We start from the raw sequence: 23,266 nt of genomic DNA on the forward strand, positions 1-23,266 counted from the left end.
TTGTTCCTAAAGAGGTTATAGTCCAAATATAGAGGATGCAAATTCCAGAACCTGAAAATCTTTAGCTAGACAGCAGTATGACTCTGTCATATTTGATGGAGGAAATTATGATACACACTTTAATTACAATGGTATGTGCTCATGTAACTAAAGACTGAATGCACTATGATGCATATGCACAAGGGGGCTGAATTAAGATTACATGGACAACCTTAAAAGTTGGTAATTTCTAACTTTTGAGTACTTAACTTTGCAATGTTAACATTCTTTAATGTAGGTTTTCTGGATGTAATTTCCTAGGTTTAAAAAAAGCAAAAAAAAAAAAAAAATAGAAATTCCATGTGGAACTGTATTTGACTTCCATATAGTTCATCAACAGGGTTAGGACACTTAGATCCACAGCACACACCTCTGTTACTTGTGTTACCTGAGTAACTGGTGGCAGTAGTAGGTTCTCATCCTACATGTGGGCCAGCCATTAGAGGGAACAGAGCCACAGATTTTGCCAGCGGGTCTCACACGGTATTTGCTGATGGCAGAGGAATGATAGACTCAGGGATCCTTGGTTCTACTCCAGGTTCTGAAGGGAGTGTACTTAGTGGTTAAATAGTCCCCCCACCACGTCCAGTACCTTCTGCCTTTGGCCCCTCCAATCTGTCCTCCTGCCAGTCTCAGTTCCCTAACTCCACTCAGCCCCTTGTCCTAGCCCACCCTCACTATTTTACAGCTCTTTGTCCCAGTCATACCTCTCGCCACCCGAGCTCTTCACCCCTCAGTACTCAAGTCAGACTGATTCCTCCTTCTCCTCTTTGCTGCCTACGTGCCAGCAGGGGGGCACTGAGAGCACAGGTGAGACAATCTCCCTGCTTTCAGCTCCAGTGCCTGGTACCTCCACAACCTTTGGCAGCTGAGTGGAACAACTGCAGGAAAAGTCCTGCTCAGCCTATGCAGCTCCTGCTGGATGGAGTATGCTCAGTTGGTGTGTGGCGATGGCATGGTGCGTGTGCAGCCCAGTCGGAACACAGGAGCTGTGCGGGGATGAAGCACGCTTAGAACAAGCAGACTCTTCAGAGAATTTAACTGCCAAACTCCACAGATTCTCTTCTGAGCAGGTGTGAACTGAGATTTTCAGAGGCTCATAAATTGGCCAAATATGGGCAGTTTTTCACTGGGATGGCAAAAGGTCTGCCCCTGATCCCAGAGCAACTCCCCCACCCCCCTTCTAAATTTCAAGCCCCTGTTTCAAAGCATGGAGGCATTAAAGCTACTCAACGAAAAATAGAAAATTTCAGCCTGAAGTGTTTAAGTTTAGCAAAGTTATAAGCATTCATATAAGTATATGTATGTATATACATTCATACTCAGATATATCATTCACATGGATTTTAAATTCATTAGTGGACTAGAAATGGCACCCACACACCCTAAACATATTTACTGTGCCTATTTCCAGCCACTTTATATTGTTCCTGAAAATCTCCTTCCTGCTGTATTATCTTCTCTGCTACAGTAATTCATAGATTTTATTTTCCACAACATTTTTAATTTATATCATGTTTTATTTATGCTACCGCCTTTTGTGAAATCCCAAATTTCAAACCAGACACAAACAGCACACACATAAAGTAGACTTCTCATTATCAACCTGACATAGGAAACACAATTGACTGAAATAAATCTTGGGTTTTATGTCGGTGAGGCGTTTACAGAGTACGTGACATTTTGCAGCAATACAAATTGTACATTAAAAGATAATTTTCCAGACACGATACCAAATATGCACTTGGAGCGTTGCACCATTATGTAGAGTAATACTGAAACTGTGCTTTAACAAATGCTGTTGTTATTTTGGACTAGTTCAGCTTCAAGATTGCATCAGGCCTTGTGAGTAGGTTTAGGAGTGATTAAGTTTACTGTGCACAAAAGCCAGCTATTTGGCAAACTGTCAACACAGCGTAATTGATATTTTAATTACACTACTAATACATACATGCTGCTGCTCACAATGAGCCTCCTCATTGGTGTTAGACAAACAGCTTATTTACGGCTCTGATTATTGTTCCAAAGAAGTTTGCATTTAAATTGGTAATATTCTAAATTGCTATAAAAATGAACCAAATTGTTTTTTGCAAATTCCTAATGGCAGGAAATGGATAGAACAATGCAAACAGAAATGATCATCCCGCTTGGCATACGTTCTGTGGGATGAAATGGGGCACAGCCAATTTACAGCTGAATGTCCAGGAAAATCTCGTAAGGGTGACACCTACTATTAGGTGGTGGAATAGTCTCTCTCAAGTTGTAGAAGCTCATCCTTTGAGACATAATGGGTGGCAAAGAACTGCAGAATATATAAATACCTATATAACTGTGAACAAGAATTCATCATTGGCTAATGGAAGAAGTGTTAGAATTCAAAGACCTGAAAGGTCTTTTCTGCCTCTAGCCTCTATGATCCAGGGAAAACACGATGTGTTGCCCAGGTAACATGGACTGCTGGGCCTCCACTTACACATGCTTATTGAAAGGGAAATCAGAGCTGCCATCTATTGGCCAGACCCTGCAGCCTAGTACTTTGGAGGTTGTGGTTAAACCCCTTCTCCTAGATCTGAGCGGACAGGATGAGGCTGTATGAAGAGGGAGATTTTTAAAGGCACTAATAGGAGCCATGTCTCCAAAGGCAATTGTGCACCTAGTTGACCTCTGTGCTTTTGAAAATCTCCCAGGCAGTGTGTTTAAAATTGCTATGGGCATTTGGGACCTCCTCTCCTCTAACATCTCCCCTCCCCTCTCTCACGTGCCAGCCACACCAGGCTTGACATCCCATTTAGATCCTACTTCCACTTCTCTCTCCTTGCTATTTCCTTTATTTTCCCCAAGGCATGGAATGACCTCCCAGTCCCAGCGCTCCAGGCCCCTTGCCTCTCATCATTCCAATCCCTCCTCAAAACCCTCTTTTCTGTGAGGCCCGTAAGGAGTGAACTAATTACTGATTAGGGAAGGAGGTCAAGGAAAAACCTGAGTTGTTTCCCTCTCTGGGTCCCGCAGATAGAGATCTAGCTTTCAGATGATGAACACTACAGAGGAGTGGCTCTCTATTTCGATGTATTAACCGTACTGAGTGTATTGTTGGCACTGAACAATAAGGGTGGGATTTTCAAAGGGATTTTGAAAGATCAATAGGAGTTGTGCTCTTAACTCCCTCCCTCCAGCAAATATGAAAATCCCATCATGAATAATTATTCATCCATCCACATCCCGTGCTCTTCACTGGAGGATCTGAGGATCTGTAATAACAATAATGCCACAGCAGTGTCTCCTATGTAGCTGAGGAACAATATGATATAGATATCTGTACAAATAGGCTAGGGACAAGTAACCCAGCATGCAGATGCAATTGCTGAATTTCACATATTAGCATCTTGACTGTTTAATTAGCATGGTTGAAGTGGGAAGCCCTGGAAAGGTCCACACCTGGGGTTGATCTGTACTCATGTACATTCAAAGCTCCCATCAACACAGGGCCTGGTTCTGGGAACTGGTGAGCATCTGCAACTCCTAATTAAGTCAATGGACGTGGTGCTACTCCCACTAAAGCCACAAGGAGCCTTGCCACCGATTCTCGTAAGAGCCCAAAGGGAGTCGTCACCTCTCTGCATCTCCCAGAACCGGATGGAGAGGGCTGAAGCTTCAGAAGACAGCACATGCTCTCTGACTGTGCATGCAGGGGATTTTGAAATGAGGTGGCCATGCACTGATGGGTAGGGTCATGGCATGACCTGCGAATAGCCACACACAACCTCTTTCAGAGCTGCTCAAGGGCCACCCAGGGCAACGCAGCACAAGCAAATGAGGCACAATGCAGGCAAGTGCAAGCCAAGAAGCGCAGCAAAGTTAAGGGAAGCTGCAAATAAGACTCAGAAAGAGGATTTTAAGCAAATGAAAACAGCAGACCAATTTACTGCAAAGTAAAAGCTACGGCTCAGGCACCATTACTCCCCGGTGGGCCTGGCCTGTTGGCAACAGCAACTGCGGTGGGACCGGAGCATCTAGCACACAGACTCATAGACTTTAAGGCCAGAAGGGATGATCATGATCATCAAAAAGCTTATCTTGGATTGCATCTTCCCCCTGAAGCCACCAGGACAGTGAATTGCTCTGCAAGTCACTCCTCCAGCTCAGGCATAGGGTCCCAAAACAATCTCTGTCACACTGCCGCTGACTCAGTCTCTCCATAGATCCAGGGTCTCAGAGGGCAGCATGACTGTGAAATGATCCAGCCACAAGTCTCTGGGCACCCGGGGCTCAGTGTGCTGCAGAGCATGTGGAAGAGGGCACATTCAGCACCATGCGGACTAATGCCTACAGCAGCTGCTAGCCGAGGAGGTGAGGGACAGCTGGGGGCAGGAAGGGGGAATTGCTGGATGGCGCTGGGAAGGCCCTTTACACAATCCCAGTGCTGAATCCATGTCTATTCCCAGACCTTGACTGCACAGTTCTGGCCTCATTTTCAGCCTGCCTAGGCATACAATCAGTCTTTGAATATAGATACCATCCCATGTACCTCTCGACACCACTGCACACAAGCTGCCTTGAAAGTGTGACCGCTAACCACAGCACTGCTGCTCAACCGCCCCAAAAGGCACAGAAACGCCCAAACCTGAGCGCAAAGCAAAGAATTCAGACAGCAACTTTTAACAAATGTCCGTTCCTATGATCTAGAAAGAGGAAAAGTGTTTTCGGTTTATTTATTTTTTAAGTATGTATAAAAGTAATTTGCTCCTAGACTTGTCTTCTAGGTTCCATGGAGTGAAATTTTGTAACCTAGTGATAAACCCCAGAAAAAAAGGGGGGCTTTCAAATGAAACTGCCAACAGAATCTTAACAGGAGCACACATGGGTGCTGCTAAACTAAGCTCACAAGGAGGTGGGGCAAATGCCTTAAAAGAGTTAGTGAAGGCAAAATAATGTTCATTAAAAATAGAAAAACAACTGAAAAAATATCCTTTGTATTCAACTTCGTACTCGTACATCATAATGTTCCAGTAAAAGCCCATTTTCCCTTGAGATAATAAAAGAATTGAATTTTTCCTTATCGGTCATCTATTTTTCTAGCTAAAGCTATTACTCCCTCTCTGCAGTTGCTAGGCAACAAGAAATATTAATAGCAGCTTTTATTAGCTTAGCTTTAGCAGCAGAGTACCAGAATGAGAAAATGGAAAACATAAATGTGTTACATAAATCTTTCAACCTTTCAGGGTTTGTGTTAGTCTCTGTTTTCATAATGATTTATTGAAGTGATGGTTCATTTATGAGAAAAAGGAGTGTGAAATAAGAAAACGGAACATTACCCTGAAGGACTGTTTGAAAATAAATAATTATAGGAGGTGAAGAAAAGCTGTTTAAAACCATTTTTCTGAGTTTTATAAAATTTAAAAAGACATATTTCTTTCATTTATTGCCTCTGAGAAAAACACTAGCAGGAGACTGCAAACAGGGCTCCATTTAATACAAAGAAACCTTCACATATGATAGTATTATTATTATTGTCCACCCAGGCCTTATCTTAGGCAGTTTAGTTTTTAAATAGCGAACCACTAATGAGCAGAATTACAAATTAGTTAAAACCCAAGATGTAAAGAATTAGTACAACTCCAGAGAGGCACAAACCATCTTGGGTCAAAAGCCATAAGGTTTCACTCACTCTCTTTGCACTCCGTCAGTCCCCGTGTTGACAAAGTCTGTCCCTACATTAAACTGCACCAATATTAGTGCTGTTCATTGTGTTGTAAAGCCTGCTAATTTGGAATTTAATTTGGTTTGCATCTTGATTTGTGTGGCGTCATGCTCTGTTTTATTGCAGCTGTCCTCAGCAATATGTCTGGTAACTGGAGCACCGTATTTAAGTTTATTTATTTCTGATTGCGTATCACATGTGTTTCTAAACCCTGTAACTCAGGAAAGCAGGTCTTCTTGGCTACCACGTGGAAAAGTAAGACATACAGTCCTGGTACCTTATCATTCCATCTTTCCTGTAAAGGATTTCTGCCTACCTGGGTGAGTTCCACTGAATAACACCGAGTTCTTGTTTTAAAAAAAAAAAAAAAAAAAAATACACGAGGTGAAATCCTGGCTCCATGGATGTTAATGGACTTCTGGCTGAACAGGTGGAATTTTAAGGCACAGGGAGGGTATCTCCTCAAAATGAACTCTCCAACGAACCTCAGTTATGAAAGCACTACCCCTCCCTGGGAACTAAATCACAATGGTATAGCCCCCGACCACACAGACATTTACAAGTCTGACAGGACCTCAGCCATAACTTTCCTCTGACTGTTGCCTTCCCACATCCCGCCTGCATACCTCAGCCCATGAGGGCCTTCCACAGCATCCAGCACAGAGAGTATGCCATGTCTTGGGCAGGGGTCCACCAGCCACAATCTGACCCATAATTCTTAGGGGGAAGGAGGAGGAGTGAGACAGAATCACAGCCTGACTGTGAACAATGCAGCCAATCATTCTACATGATTTTCTTTGTTTTAGGGCCATGATAAGAGCAAATTTGCTCCCAGGTGTAACATTTGACCCCTAAACCTAAGACACATGGAAATGTTGTTTTAAATGATAAAGAAACAAAATTCCAGTAGGAACAGGTTTTCTAAAAATCAGTAAAATAAGCATCCCCTCCCCCATACAGGAGAAAAAGAAAGTGAAACTCACTAAGGTGCAATTCCATAATATTTAAGCATTGTGGGACCAGGGGCTAACTTACATACAGAAGCAAAGCTGACTTCCAGCCTGTTCTCGTGCTGAAGTAAAACACAAAAAGGAGATGAATACCAGAGCTAGAGGGAGCGCGATTCAATTTCCTTTTTAATTGTTCAGCTCTAATAATCTAAGCCATTGGGTTTGATTCAGTGCTAGGCTAAGGGATGCCACGGTGATATATGCAGTATCAACGTGGGGGATGGGATTTGGACATAAAAACACTATGCATTAATTTCATATTTGAAATAAGTCTCACTGAAATAAATTAAATTATTTTTTGTTTCCCTTTCTGTTCTGTGACTGTCTGGACCATTTAGACTGTGAGCTTTTCGGGGCGGGGGCTGCCTCTCACTGTGTGATTGTACAGCCCTTAACACAATGGAACCCTGGTCTCAGCAGAGACCTCTGTATTCTACCATAACAACAGCAATTAAAAAAAACTCCCTGTTCATGACATTGTTCCTTTAAATCCTCTTATAAAGGAATAGTGCTAGATTACAAAGAATACTTTTAATACATTTTATTTAAAATATGTAACTTTTATTTAAAGTAGATAGGAATTTAAGATAGATATATTTATTTAAATAGTTACGCATTTAAATATTTATAAACAATAAATACACTATATCATCTGCCAAGCTAAAAACCACATTTAACAATTTCCATACCTCGAAGAAACAGCAAATGGCTAATACTTGTTTTTCTAGTAAATTTCTAATTAGTTTCCTTTTTGGGCTATTTCCTGTGTTAGAAAATGATCCAAAACTAATTTAAATCAATTATTATCTTTAGAGTGTAAGCTCCTTAGGGCAGAGACCCTCTTTTTGCTCTGTGTCTGTAAGGTGCCTCGGTCAATGGGGTCCCCTAGTCCATGCCTGGGGCTCTGAGGCAGTACTGCAATACAAATAACTAACAATAAATTATTAAGACTTGCACTGACTTCAATGGGATTTGGATCTGGCCCTAAGGGAGCACACAGTTATGTATGGACTTATCAGCACAGCAGGTCTGACTCAGGAGAAAAAGTGGATTCAAGTATGTGAGCAGTCTGAGGAAAGAGAACAGAGATGACCAAGGGTTTGATCCTGGGAAAAGTTACGCCTGCTAGGTCCCACTGACAATGTGCAGGAATAACAATACTCGGGGGGGGGGGGGGAATAGCTGTTTGCAGGATTGGACGCCGAGAAAGAAATTGCTGGGGGGGTGGAAGGTGTGGGAAATGTCATGAAGAGAGAACCAAGAGGGTGGGAACTAGGGCACTTGGGGAAAAGGAATAAGGCCTGGGAAATGGGGAGAAGCAACAACAAGAGAGATGGAGGGAGACACATGGAGCAAAGACACATTCAGCGACAGAAGACAAGGTAGTGAATCAGAAGAGAAAATGCAGCAGCACAGTCACAGGGCTCTGGATGGTTCCATTTGACATTTCAAATGTCTGATTTAATGTTGCTGTTTATTATTTATTATTCAGATTGTGGTTGGGGCCCACACGGCGTGAAGCACTTTCTAAACACAAAGGATCCTACCTTGAACAGTTCACAATCTATGGTCTTCGACCATTTGCATTTTTAATTACTCTAGGCTTTGATCAGGGAGAGGGGAGGCTTCATCTCCCCCATCATGCACATATGTACACATCCCTGCCCCAGCCAAAGGAAGTGGCTATTTTTAGTTTCCATTTCTCATTGAGAGATAGGCAGATTGTTTACAGGTGGATTGTTTATTTGGCTTTTATTTATATTTCATTCAAAACTGCCACAAAGTTAAAAGAGCGTTATTTAGGTTGCAAAATGAAGCAGTCGACTGTTAGGAAATTCCAGATTTACAGATGCCCTTGCAATTTCAATTCTGCTTCTTTGTGCATGTATCCTATGCACTAAATGAGACGGGCGTTATGTGGAAAAAACAGCAAGTGCTATAATTAAAGACTGTATCATAATGCATATATACCGGGGACTGAATTAAGGTTACATATGCAACTGTAAATCTGGCATAGTCAAACTTCCAAGTTCTTGCAACCTTAATGTTCTTTTAACTCAGGGTTTGTCTACTTGTATAGCACAGCAGCTGCGCTACTGTAGTGCTTAGCAAAGACACTACCTATGTCGATGGGAGAGCTTCTCCCGTCGGTGTAGGTACTCCACCTTCCCAAGAGGCAGTCGGAGAAGCCCTCCCATCAATATAGTGCTATCTACACCGGGGGTTAGGTCAGTATAACTGTGTCACTCAGGGGTGTGGATTTTCCACAACCGAGTGATGCAGTTATACTGACGTAAGTCTTTAGCGTAGGCCAAGCCTTAATGTGGGTGTGGAGGGAGTATACAATTTTCAATTTTGTTGTAACTGTAACAACTCCCCCGTGCACTGGATTTGAACCTTGAACTTCTAGCCCTGGTGCTCAAACTGCTACAGCTTGACCTACGGACTAACTACATTAGCTGGTAGGAGGAGAAATCTTTTATCCCACTCAGTCCAGAGGATGGTTATGAGGAGCCCAGGCTGGCTCTCTTTCCCACAGTGATCTTGGGGAATTTCTACTGTACATGGTGCCCCTAGAAGAAAATATGGGACACTGGAGGGGGGGAGCTCAGCCTGGTCCAACTCTTCCTAACCCTCCAATACAGCTGCTCTGGCAGCTCCCAGGTGCTCTCAGAGCAGTGATTGCTGCTGCTGCGAATTTGGTGGCAGTGTGAGCCCAACCTTAGAATGTTCATATTCAGTCATTACTTCGGTGGGCTGCCAACATTTTCCTGAGACACAGGAGAGACAGAAGTAAAATAAAAGTTGACTTTCAACAGTTTACAGCTCAGAAAAACTCAATGGAATTTTGTTGAACAAACTCTTATAAATTTCAAAGGCCTATTGCTAACCATGGACATTTCTGAGCTTCTCAAATAAAGTCACAAGAATGTTTTATGATGGAAGGTCTTAGGCAGCTTAGATACAGGGGTTGCTACCAGTTTCCCCTATAATACAGTGATCACCACTAAAAGGTCAGCACTTCCTAATAGTTACCATTGTGTGGTATCTAAGACACTGAAGCTTCCACACACACAACAGTGCATGTAACAATAATGTCCTTGCTTCTGCCCCTACCTTGGTGGAACCCGTAGGAGAGGAGCACAGGGGATGGAACTCTCGGCAGTGATACCTTCAACATCTTGAACCCCCTCCCTGAACCAGTCACACACAATGCCCAAGCCCAAGGGAGGAATGCCCCAGTGCTCTAATACCCTTTTCACTGCCATTGTGGACCACGGAAAAACAAGGCTGTGTTCCTGGAGTTGGTGTTTGTTCACATGGAGTTTTGTGATATTCATCTCCTAGGAGCAGGTTTGAAATAACGTGACCCCAAGTGTTTGAGTCAATGGTAAGTTACAATGGCAGGCGCAGTTCCAAACTGGGCCAGTGGGGGAGCTGTCAATGGGCTCCCATCTGGCTGACCAGCAGCGCTGCTCTCAGGAAGTGAGGTTTAGGGGCTGGGCCCTCAATAGGCTTGGGGGACTTCTCCCCTTTATGGGGTGAACCCCTGGGCAGCCAGGGAAGCCCAGTCCAAAATGGCTGTGGGCAGAGCTGTGTGCAGAGAGGGTAGCCTGGGCCTGGGCAGCACAGGAGGGCCCAGCAGGAGTCACTGCGAGTGGCGGTTCCCGTCTCAGTGCAGTAAAGTCCCATCTGTGGGCCAGGATACACCGACTCCTCCCCTCTGCTTGGGGTGCCTCCAGTGCTGACAGGCTCCGTTCGACAGTCTCACACGATGAGGGATGCAGACATTCTGAGACCCCTATCTAATATTTATGGAAATATGTTTGCACTGCATTGGAAATTCTTCAGCTCTGACCTTGATCACCCTTTGTTTCTGTCAAACATGTTCTTCCAAATCCCTTCTGAAAACTCATTTATTCACAACAGCTCTTTAACCCAACATGCTCCCATTCTCCCTGCTACCCTGGCCATTTTACCTCAGCTTTTTCAAAGGCTGGGGCTGTGCTGCCTCCAGTCACTTTCAGCCAATCTGCTCTGGCTGCACCACTCTCTTCACTGTTCTGTCCTCAGTAATCACCCCAATTCGGATGGCACCCTCGCCCACAGTGCCAAGGCCCAGGACGTGCTCTGCTGCCCGCCCTCATCACCACAGACACTCCTGATGGACAGAAGTAGCAACAACTGCTGGCTTCAGGAAAAAATCCTTGTGCTCACTGAAGCTGGTCAAAAATTTATTTCAAAACTCTCTTTTTCTGACAGAAAACACCATTTTTCTAAATGACTGGTTTTTGGAGGGGGAGGGAATTTTTCGTTTTGTTTGAAATGTTTTAATTTCTCACCAAAACATTTTCTGTTTTTCTTTTTTTTTCTCACGCACTCTCTCCCTTTTTTCTCTCCCTCTTCACTCCCGTTTTTATTTCCCCCCTATTTTCTGGAGGCAAAAAACAGAGAGAAAGTGGAAAAAAACTGACAATTTGGGGGGTTTGGGTTTTGTCAACAAAACAAATTTTCCCATCATAAAATGACCTTTTCTGACCAGCCCCCACACTTTTCCCTGCCTCCCGACTATCCTTATGTTCCTCCCATATCTCTGCCCCTTGCCTATCCCCAGCCCAGGACACCCTCCTTCTCTCCTCCATCCTTTCTAGCTCTCCCATTCTCTTGTCCTCTGCCTTCTCGCTCCCTTCCCTTCACATGTTTCCCACCACCTTCTTTCCTCTCATCACCTTCACCTATTTCCCCAACCTGTGAAAAGTCACCATTTGTATGAACAGTGATATAGGCAAGAGAAGAAAACCCCACCACTACATTACAGAACCATCTACATTACCAAGATGAGCACATAATATAAGAGAGCGAACACAAAGGGTGAACTCCTAATCCCACTCAAATTAATGGCAAAACTCCCAAGGACTTCAATGGGACACAATTTCCGACATGCCCTTCTCCACCATCCCACCCCCAGCCCTTCTTTCCTATTGTTTATTTAATTCACTCATGCATCTTGTAGGTCAGAGGCTCATCGAATCAAGGATCACGTCCTGTATGTTTGCACAGCACCCAACACAACAGACCACTAATTCTGACTGGGGTATTAGGTGTGATTCATAATACAAATAATTAATAGTAACTGTAATTATGTGCCAGGGTCAAAGGTGGCATGAAAACCATCTCCATTTATTCTCACTGTGTTTGTAACAATATTCCTTAAGATTCAGGCCTGAGAAAGACATCTACGGTTGCATCTCAGCTTTTTGCTTTGCTATTTCATGTTATGATTTTTATTTGTGCAGGAAATTTGCACAATAAATGCTTCCTTACTAGTGACACAGCAGCACGCTTTCTGCGTATCAATGGAGAGAATGTCAACTAGCTTTCAGCACGCTTCAGGCGTTGAGGAAAAGGCCTGAGGGCTAGGGAGGAGAACAGAACAGAACCATCCACAGAGCTACCCGCCCTCAGCCAGAGGAGCAGGGTAGAAGAACAGAGATCTTGAGAACACAGCAGAGCGGCTCAACATTGTTCAACTGAAAAACTTCTCCATCAAAAAATGCAGTCTCATTGAAATCAAAATGTTTCACAAAAGCACTGCTATTTCAAGGAGATTTTTCCAAAAAATCATTTGAAATGAAACAAAAATGTTAATTCTGTTTTATTTCAAATCACAATTTTCATTTTGTTTGTGATTTTGGACTTTAGATTCCCCCCTCCTTTGCCCCTGTTTTGTCCCCACTGAAAAAGGAGGGGAAAAACAGGTTTGGGGGATTCCCTCTCCCTGCCCACCCTGATTTATCAGTAGGGCCCTACCAAATTCATGGTCCATTTTGGTCAGTTTCACACTCATAGGATTTTTTAAATGGTAAATTTCATGATTTCAGCTATTTAAATCTGAAATTTCACGGAGTTGTAATTGTAGGGGTCCTGACCCAAAAAGGAGTTGTTGCGGATGTCACAAGGTTATTGTGGGGGGTGGGGGTTGCAGTACTGCTACTCTACTTCTCTGCTGCTGCTGGCAGCAGCGCTGCCTTCAGAGCTGGGCAGCTGGAGAATGGCGGCTGCTGGCCGGAAGCCCAGCTCTGAAGGCAGAACCACTGCCAGCAGCAGCCCAGAAGTAAGGGTAGCATGGTATAGTATGCCGCCCAGCTCTGAAGTCAGCACAGAAGTAAGGGTGGCAACACTGTGACCCCCTAAAATAACCTTGTGACCCCCCCCGCAACTTCCTTTTGGGTCAGGACCCACAATTTGAGAAACTCTGGTCTCCCCCTGTAAAATATGTATAGTTTAGGGTAAAAGCACACCAAAGACCAGACTTCACAGGGGGAAACCAGATTTCACAGTCCTGATGCATTTTTCATGGCCATGAATTTAGTAGGGACCTATTTATCAGTGGGAAAAAAGGAGGGGAGTAAAAAAGGAAGAGGGTAAGGGACAATAATCCAAAATGTGAAATATTTTTGATTTTTGAAAACTGAAACTTTTTTTGAAATTTTGAATTTTTGAAAACTGAATACAAAAAACTGTGATTCAAAATACAGAGCAAAAATGTCATTTTGTTTACAATTTCTTATAGAAAAATCTGAAGTTTTCTTCAGAGTATTTTGAACAAAACATTTTTATTTGAAACTTTTCAGGGGGAAAAACACTTGAATTTTTGGCCTGTGTCTGGTACAGAGCATTACATTTAATTTGTTTATTAATAACAAGAAATATCCATCTATCTAGTTTTCTCCCCCCAACTTCCCCATGCTGAGATTTCTCTCTCATAAGCGCGCGCGCGCACACACACACACACACACACACACACTCCGTGACCCCTCACTCTCTCACTGTCCATCCTGCAGCACTGGAATCCCAGTGGTATCTATTCAATTATTATTATTTTTTATTTGTATTATCATATCGCCTATGAGCCGCAGTCATGGACCAGGTCCCCATGGTGCAAGGTGCTGTACAAACATAGAACAAAAAGACAGTCCCCCGTCCCAAAGTGCTGCCAATCTAAGTATAAGATAAGTGACCACAAAAGGACAGACAGATGAGGGTACAGGGAAACTATATCGGTCAGCATGGGAGGCCATGATCACAGCACACCAGCAGCCTAACCACTGTCAAGTTTTCTGTAGGCCTCTTTCTTCTCCCTCAAAGTTCTGCTCTTCCACAGAGGCAGCCTGTACATGATGTTTGGAATGCCCCGTGTGCCAGAGAAATGTGTTGAACCTCACGTCTTCAACAAAGGAAGAGGTTTGAAGATGAACACCCAATTTGAGCCAGCCAGGACATATCAGACATTCACATAGAAAGAAGAGGAATAAAAAGTAACTTCCCATAAACCAGTGGCTTTTTGATCCCCTCTTGCAAATCAATCCAGAACCAGGGATGCTGCTGGGGAATCTGGGATGGTTGGCAATGCTATCTAATTGTGTCCCAAGGACACATGAGTCTGCAAGAGGGAGACCAGACATTAGATCTCAGGGAGCAGTCTGAAATGCCCCAGGAGCAACTGGCTGAGCAAAAGCAGGCAGCACAGAGAAGGTGCCAGGGAAGGGAGACTGTTGACAGGATGTATTCATAATAAGCAAATACGGAGGTGACCTTAGTTTTGCAAAACCTCCTTGGTCAGATTACTGCTCTGGAGATGTAATACAAGGTCCCATTTTATCAATACCCCTACATTCCAGATACAGAGTGTGCTTCACAGGAGGTCAGACTAGATGATCACAGTGGTCCCTTCTGGGTTTATAATCTCTGAATCAGATAAAATATTCCAGTTTTGGCCCATTTTTGAAACACGACCACACAGCCCTGGGAGTCAGGAGACCTGGGTTCTATTTCTGGCTCTTTAATGACAATGTGGGACTTTTAACAAACTATTTCACCTTGCAGTGCTCCTTTCTGTAAAATGGGGATAGTAATTTTCTACCTCCCAGGGGTATTGCAAGACTTAATGAAATGGTTGGAAAGTGTTAGTTATCAGATTCTTGGATAGGAGACACTACAGGATTGCAAAGCATCCCTTACCCTTATTCCCAATTAATTTTTGAGCAGTAGAGTAAATGTCATTTCCCATTGCTCTCAGTAATGCCTAGGTCATGTCATTTTAGTAGTCCTAGATTTTTCATTAGAGCACATGAAAAAATCCGAGCTACTAGACATAAATTCTTAACAACATTTAAAATTTGTATCCCAAACTTCTTGCAATTACAATTTTCCCCTTTCATTAAAAATATTCTTACTCCAGAAATAAAATAAATAGCAGCAAAGGTAGGAAACATCTGTGTATGCAAAAAAATGTATAGACCATTGTGAGCCAAAGCACATAGGAGGCATGTTAATACCCTTAACATTTGCATTAGTCATTTAGGTTTTGAAACAAAGACCAAATCTCATCTGGCTTCCTGCTGAACTCTCAAACAAGAGTCACCTTCCTAACCGGCTGATGCCCCCATTTCTACACACAGTGAAACAATTAGTGCTTTGTTACTGTCAAGTCAGTAAACATGTTCCTCCTCAGAATGAATTTTTCCTGTTGCAAATACCTACCTTAAATATGGGTAACTTTCAGGGAGGATCACAGCACTTCAGACGCCCTGCAATGTCACCCAAGCAATGCCTGAAGCACAGTCTACTTCATTAGACCATTACCAAGTGGGTTATGACTTGATGGGCATGCGGGCAGAAGATATTAATGATACAAATTTAAAAATCTGCTCCATCTCTGGGCTTTTATTGTTCCCTCATGTGCGTGCACAGCTCCCATTAATGCTAATCAGGAGTACACATGCACATTGGGACAAACGCTATACTGCCATGTGCACACACGGGAGTCAATGGGATCCCTGTCCGTGCATCCAAAGGCAGAATTGGCCAATTTGTGAGGGAGAAGGGCGGTCAGCCTGTAACAAAAAGTTTGATTGTAGAGGAAAAGTGTCTGACAGGAGGGTAAGAAAGGATTTCATTTGGGCCTAAAATTACAACACAGTTCATTTAGTGATCTACCTCATTACTGCTGGGATCTATGGAGATATCTTTCCCAAAGGCTTTGCTTTAAAACTAAACACTTCCAATTCACTATCAGCTGGAAAATTCAGGATTCCCTGGATTTTTAATTTTAGTGGTAAGGGGGAAACAACTCCTAATCTCTCTATTCTGTTTTCAGCATACTAAGCCCCCTTCTTATCTTCCCTAGCTCAGTCCTGATTTATTGTCAAGATGCTGCATTTGTAAAACAGAACCATAAAATAAAAAAGAGAACATTTCCCAAGGACTACTCCAAAATAAATTATTGCAGCCATTCAGAAGCTGCTTAATAAATCCCACTATTCTTGTTTCTTTGGGTATTTTAGAAACTGATTTATCAATGCAATATCACCTCGCAAAAATGAGACAATCAACACAAGACAAAAATATTGTGGTATGGAAACAGGGGTCAGAAGTAGGGGCTGTGCTTTAAATTAAACTAGGGAAAACATCTTTCATATAAAATTGACTCTTTTTGTCTCATAAATGAATATTTTAATGAATTAAGTACCTAAAAGCTAAAGAGGAGCCCGACGTAATATTTAATTTCATAGAAAGAGGTCTGTTTTCAATATCATGCTCGATCAATTTTTTTTAAACACACGAACTTTATAAAAAAAAAAAGTGCAGATATGCCAAGGATTTTGGGAGCTTTGGAGCATTCCTAGAGAAAGTGATAATATCTCCTGTGAACACTACTACCTTCCAGACCCTTATTGACTGAGGCAAGGAAAAGCAAATACTCTTTAGCTAGGATGGTTGTGGAGATGCAGGCATGTTAATTAAACAAAATTAGCTCTGTTTGATATTGATGCATTCCAGTGACACCCATGGAAATCAATGATCTTAGAAGCAAATAATATAGAAAACCTACCATGTAGTTAAATCTGCTAAAAGGAAAATTATTATTAAATGACTTCATCATAAATTCAATACAGCTGATGAAATCAAGACAAAAGCTTACACAACATGGCTGGTTCTGTGCTGAACTGATCTCTATACTGAGTTAAATAAGCTCATTTTCCCCCCTCAGACATCCATTTTTAAATTTTCATTCATTATCCCTGTGCTAGTCCTTTCTGCAATAGGTTAACATGAAACTTCTGAAGATATCGCCTTGTCCCAGAGTAATCCAAAAGGCATTTTAGTATTGCCACCTCTAACCTATGCAGGACTGGGGACTGATCCTGCTCCCCTCAAAGTCACAAGCAAAGCTCCCATTGACTTTGAGAGGACATGGGGTAGGCTCACTTCTTTCACTAAATGGGCTTTTAAACCACAGAATGAGGTAGTCCATGCCATACCTTAACCTTTTTACCAGGCCAATGAGCAGATTGCTCCAATTTTACAGTACTTGCAACGAACGTGGTGGTATATTTATTATTCAAAAGATCATCAATATTGAAGTGCCCTGGGATCTTTTTTGGATGCTTTGTTTTGGATGATCCAACCAAAGTATGCAAGAAAAATAAAGCAGGCGTACTTCACTCCCTCAAGGCAAGAATCAATGCGTATGACATTATGCACCAAGAGTGAAATACAAAACCACCCCCTGAATATAATTAGGTTATTAACATGGTCCAAAAAGGCACAGAATTTAAAATACAAAATTACGCTGAAAAGCACCATGACCATGCAAATGACTTCTATAGAATCAATCAAACCACCCCCATCTTTGAGATATGCTCCCTGTCCAACTGAAGGCAGCTCGGTGTTCACTGCCTTTATTCAATCCTTAGTTGGAAATGTTTTTTCCACGAATATCCTTCTATATTCAAACGACTCATAATGACACACAGTGGATTGTATCGGATCAAACAGAACATGATAAAAGAGAAAACTTTACTCACCGTAGGTAGTTGGCTGGAGAGAAGATGCCCATCCTGACTCAACATATTAGACACCATGATGGCTGGAAGGTCCATGTTCTGATAGGAATATGCTGGTATCAGGCTATTTGGAGGGAGGCCGTGGCACAGTGAATGATACCCGGTTTCATGATCCACCAAATGAAGAAGTGAGGGCTCCGGGAGGTTAGGAGGAGTTATAGGAGGGATTTCATAGTCCTCATTAGTCTCATTCTGACCATTATACGTCTGAAATAGTAAAAGGACATTTTTACAATGTGTCACTTCCTCGTTGCTTCAGCAAAAGAAATGTTTTGTGATGAAAAATATAAATAAAAAAATTAACCACAACCAGATAATACAATAATTCCTAAATGACAATTCCCAGTCATGTACATAAGCAGGTCCCAGAGCAACATCAGACTATCACAGCATGCTGTAGCTAATATCAAGATCATCCCAAATCAAACAGAAGGGCATTTCTCATGGCCTGAGCTTCAATTTCTATCACTAAGGTATAATGTCCTGCCTCCATCTGCTTTGTAGAACTCTCATCCACCTCAGCAGAAAATTCTGTGCATGGATCAATGTCAAGATATGACCAAAAGAACTAAATTTGCAAAAAGGGCTCTAAGCTTGCTTCTTGAAAGGGTATTTTCATGCATAAATCTGGTAGTAATACATACAACTGCTGCATTTGTAAGTACAAATGCTTCTTTGGACACACAAATGAGTGTGCAATATTTATGACTAGGATTTCCGAAGGGGCTTAAGGGAAGTAAGCACTCCACTCCCATGGAAAGTCAGTGATGGTACCTGAGCAGCAAATTTCTTTAGGCTCCTTGGAAAAACCCAGTTTTTATCTACCAGTTGAGAGACCTACTCAGAAAAGTGGCCGTAGCATCTTTTTCAAAAATGAGTCTCATTTGACTGTCCCAGGCATGGGGACCTGCCCATATTTACTTTATTGTGCAAAGATATTTAAGAATAAAAATACCTTTAGCTAGCTCTTTTCCTGATGACACTACCTTGAAGAAGAACACAACTGTGCAGATAGTTTGATTGTGATCATTTCCAGTTCAGTGGGATTTATAAAAACATTTCCCTGACGTGTGTTAAAAATTAATCTGAAATTGCACCCATGTAATTCTCCTGAGACAAAATATATTAGATCTACAGTAAATTTAAAATAAATGTGAATCTTACAATAAAATTGTTAATTGTGGTTTGGAAGACCATTATAATAGGTTCTATTTTAAAGAGAAAGCTTATTCTAAAGATATCCTACATCATATATGACTATACCATATGAAATTCTGATTATCCCTAGTGTTATACATATGGATTTTAAGATCAGCTTCCAAGATCACCTAATTTCATGGTTGGATTTTGATTTAATATTGACTTAAGACCAGAAATCTATGTGTGCAAAAATGGTTAAACACTATAGACTATTAAGCCATTGCCCCAAAACTCTCACACAAATCCTCATCTTCCATCACCCCAGATTTAAAAAATTATAAAATAAAAGATTTATGTAACTTGAATTCTTCATGAAACGCAGCAGAGAGCAAGTGAAGAAGAAGCTGTCTGGAATCTTGTTATGAAGCACCAGTTGGAGAGTGCATGAGCTTAAGCGTTCTGGCACTTTCTTTGGACAGAAACATCGACTGCAATGGCACCATCCCTTCGTCACTCTTCACGGAGGTGCAGGGAGTTTAACATTTTCATTATCCTTAGCAAAGGTGATTCCCCTCCCTTCTTTGTCTCCCCTATGTTGTTCACATGATACCATTGCAATAAAGATAGTGAGTGGAGCACTTATTGTGGGGCCAATTCTGTGATTTATATGCCCTCAAAATTCCCATTGACTTCACACCGTGTACATAATAAATGGGGGCTCAAGGTCTATACTACTATATATTAGTATCAACACAGTTCTCAAGTGGAGATTCCAGTTCAGTTATTCTTCCAGTCAGCTTGTCTAGCTCAGATATTACACTGGAAGGGGCGGGGATGACAGGCTGCACATAAAAGAGTATAAGGCCGATGGATTCCATTTAATAGGTTTGGTAGTTAGTTTTCATTTGGGTTACACAGTTTGAAGTGCACTGATTCTTTCCCAGATATTTAAGAGGATTTTGTTCCACGGTATAGGGAGAGGGATTTGAACAAATCATTGCGCAGCAAACTTCTTCCAACTGGTTTATTTTGGTATCAGGTATATAAACAAGTAGCTTTGCTGTACTTAGTTAAATTATGTAAAATTCACTCCAAGTTTCCTAAAGCGCTCTTCAAAAATACAAGTTTCTTGTGTTTCTGCTGAGAAGCTTGCTAAAAGGCTTTGAGGAGGTTTTGCCAGGAGTATGGAAAACCTGTCATCCCTGCTCACACCCCCTGCGCATTTCTGTCTCCTCATGCTATTCAGCTCAGAAAACAAGAACTGTCTAAATCACAAAGCTTTCCGATTCACTACAGTATTATGCAGTCATATCAAAATAAGGATCAAAGCAATACACAATCAGAATCATATTAGACAATATCCAATCAACATAATCAGACTTCACGCCTGCAACCGTTCATACCATATCAGCTAAGAACAATTTTCCAAGCCTATATTTACTCTATACGTGTTTTAAAAAGACAGCTAGAAAGATAAGGCAGAGAGATTCAATAGATAGATACTGTATATAGGTGGAATCCATGATGATGATGTATTGTAATACACACTGTTTATTTTTACGTTTGGGATGACTGAATCCATACGGACAAGTGGTGGTTTAAAGTCACAACTGAAGAAATGCTGTCCTCTAAAACTCGTCTCAGTAACAACCAACTCCCATTTCCTCATCAAGTGTGTTATACAACATATTTTGTATTTTAATGTTATTTTAGATTAAATTATGCAGTAGATTATTCATTATAATACACACTACAGATTAAATTATAGATTATGTTAAATTTTAATTATTTACTAACACAAACTCCCCCTCGGTTTATGTTTAAACCAATTCATCCCACCAGGGACTGAAAGATGTCACCACAGTGAAGCTCAACTTCCCTAAAAGGTGGCTTGCTTTATTATACACCTCTACCCTGATATACCACGACCCGATATAACACGGGTTCGTATAGAATGCAGTAAAGCAGGGTCTGGGAGGCAGACGCTGTGGGGGGGCACTTTGGGGGGCCCCACAGGCCCAGAGTGGCCCGGGTGATTAGTGGGGGGCTGGGAGCAGCCCGCTCCACTTCCTTCGCCGTGGCCCCAGCCGTGTCACTCGGGGGAGGGGGCTTGGGGGATGGGGTTCCCCCCGCCACTCACCGGATGTGGCGGAAGCGGAGCACCCTGGCCCCAGCCCAATCCACTCCACCAGCTCCCAGCCGCAGTGCTCCGCTTCCCACCGCCAGTGAGTGTGGGGGGCGTCCTTTCCCTAGCCTCCCCGCACTCACCGGCAGCGGGAAGCGGAGTGCCGCAGCTGGGAGCTGGCAGAGTGGAGCGGGCTGGGGCCAGGCTGCTCCGCTTCCCACCGCTGCCGGTGAGTGCTGTCAGGGGGCGGGGGTGTGGATAGGGGTCGGGGCAGTCAGTGGACAGGGAGCAGGGGGGTTGGGTAGGGGGTGGGGTCCTGGGGGTGATTAGGGATGGGGGAGTCTCTGGAGGGGGCGGTCAGGGGACAAGGGGCAGGGGGGCCAAAGCAAGTTCTATATAACGCAGTTTCACATAATGCGGTAAGCTTTTTTGGCTCCTGCAGACCGCATTATATTGGGGTAGAGATGTACTACAAATGCAGAAGAGGTAGGGTTTTCCACTTTCAAATATATTGAGCTAGGCTGAAATGAGGAGCCTGAATCTGCACGACTACCATCGACTTCTGGGGTGGAGGGGAGAGTTGGGTGCAAAGTCCCTGCTTGATTCTGCAGTAATAGGCACATGTTAAAATTAAGGTTGCCACCCATACGGTTTCTACTTGGACAGTCCAGTTTCTGGCTTCTGTGCCAGATTTTGAGGGTCCTGGCAACCCTAAATGGCACCTGAACCAAAGGCCCAAAGGCAGAGGGAGGCACCAGGGCATTAACCCACGCCAGCACCTGCTCATCTGGGGCCACCTCCTACCTGCAGGCAAGTTCCTTGAGATTATCTAATTAGCAGTGTGGGTGGGAGATCAATGGGATGGGGCCCTGGGGGAAGAGGCAGAGAAGGGGGCGGGGCCTTAAGGGAAGAAGTGGGATGGGGCGGGGCCTTGGGGGGGGAAAGAGGTGAGGCCTTGGGGGCGGAGTCCAGTTACCAGGAATTAGAAAGGTGGCAACGCTAGTTAAAATGGAGTGATGATGCCAAGGATCCATGTATCTTTCCATCTTTGCAATATGTCGGCCATATGGTAAAAATGGCTGCATTTCCCCCCTGCCCCACCCCCAACTGCACTTCTCTCTTCATTGTATTCAGACCCTTTCATGTCTTTATGTGATGCTGATAATGGGGCTAGAGTTCAAGGACCATGTCCAGTATGTTCAGCTCTTATGGAACTAGCTAATCCTTGTGTAGATTGTACCTGTGCAGAGACTCATTTCTAGGGTCTTTGTGGGAGGGGAACTATGGGGTGGGGGGTACTGTGGGAGAAACAAATAAATACTTTTTACATCAATTGTTTTAATTACAATTAAATATAAACTTGTTTCAAAGTTAAAGTGTGAACTTATGACTCAATCTCAAAGACTCAGCTTACCCCACCGCCTGGCTAGTTTGTGACTTTCAAGCTATAGCCCAGAAGGATGCAGAGGGGCTATGATACAAGGGTAGCTGTTGAAAGGATTCTGGCTGACTCAGCCAGAATTCAAGCTGCAGCAGCCTCTCTGCCATCCTTTCAGCAGGTACCACATGCCTTCCCCTCCACAGGACGCCAGGGCAGCCATGACTCCACCCCCAATTTACCATGCCCATTCCACTTTTGCATAGGTAACATTGCATGGGCTGCTAAGAGGGAGCAGTGTCTCTGATCCCTGGTGAGATCATACCCCTCTCTCATAGATCACAGAAATATCGGGCTGGAAGGAACCTCGAGGAGTCAAGTCCAACTCTTGGGCTGAGGCAGGGCCAAGTAAACCTAGACCATCCCTGACAGGTGTTTGTCCCACCTGCTCTTAAAAACCTCCAACGATGGGGATTCTACCACCTCTCTTGGAAGCCTGTTCCAGAGTTTAACTGCCCTTAGAGTTAGAAAGTTTTTCCTAATATCTAACCTCAATCTCCCTTGCTGCAGATTAAGCCCATTACTTCTTGCCCTACTGTCAGTGGACCTGGAGAACAATTGATCACTGTTCTCTTTATAACAGCCCTTAACATACTGGAAAACTGTTATCAGTCCCCCACCGTCTTTTCTCAACACTAAACATGTCCAGTGTTTTTTTTTTTAAATCTTTCCTCAGAGCTTAGGTATTCAAAACCTTTGATCAGTTTTGTTGCTCTCCTCTGGACTCTCCAACGTGCCGACATCTTTCCTAAAATGTAGCATCCAGAACTGGACACAAGTGCTCCAGCTGAGGCCTCACCAGTGCCAAGTACAGGGGACAAGTACTTGCTGTGACTTACATACAAAACTCCTGTTAATACACCCGAGAATGATATTCACCTTTTTTCTAACTGTATCACATTGCTG

The 23,266-nt window shown here is 43.0% G+C and overlaps 1 protein-coding gene across 3 annotated transcripts in view; it reads right to left on the reverse strand.

Moving 5' to 3' along the window:
- The window catches only part of TOX2 (TOX high mobility group box family member 2), a 260,543-nt gene that overhangs the window by 95,652 nt on the left and 141,625 nt on the right, over window positions 1–23,266 (reverse strand). For all 3 annotated transcript variants that reach the window (XM_074970334.1, XM_074970331.1, XM_074970332.1), the window contains exon 3: window positions 17,619–17,864. In XM_074970334.1, the coding sequence (XP_074826435.1) occupies window positions 17,619–17,864 (246 nt within the window). The remainder of the gene's footprint in view (window positions 1–17,618; window positions 17,865–23,266) is intronic.

The sequence above is a fragment of the Natator depressus genome, chromosome 13 (genome assembly GCF_965152275.1).
Source record: "Natator depressus isolate rNatDep1 chromosome 13, rNatDep2.hap1, whole genome shotgun sequence".
NCBI classification, from domain to species: domain Eukaryota; kingdom Metazoa; phylum Chordata; order Testudines; family Cheloniidae; genus Natator; species Natator depressus.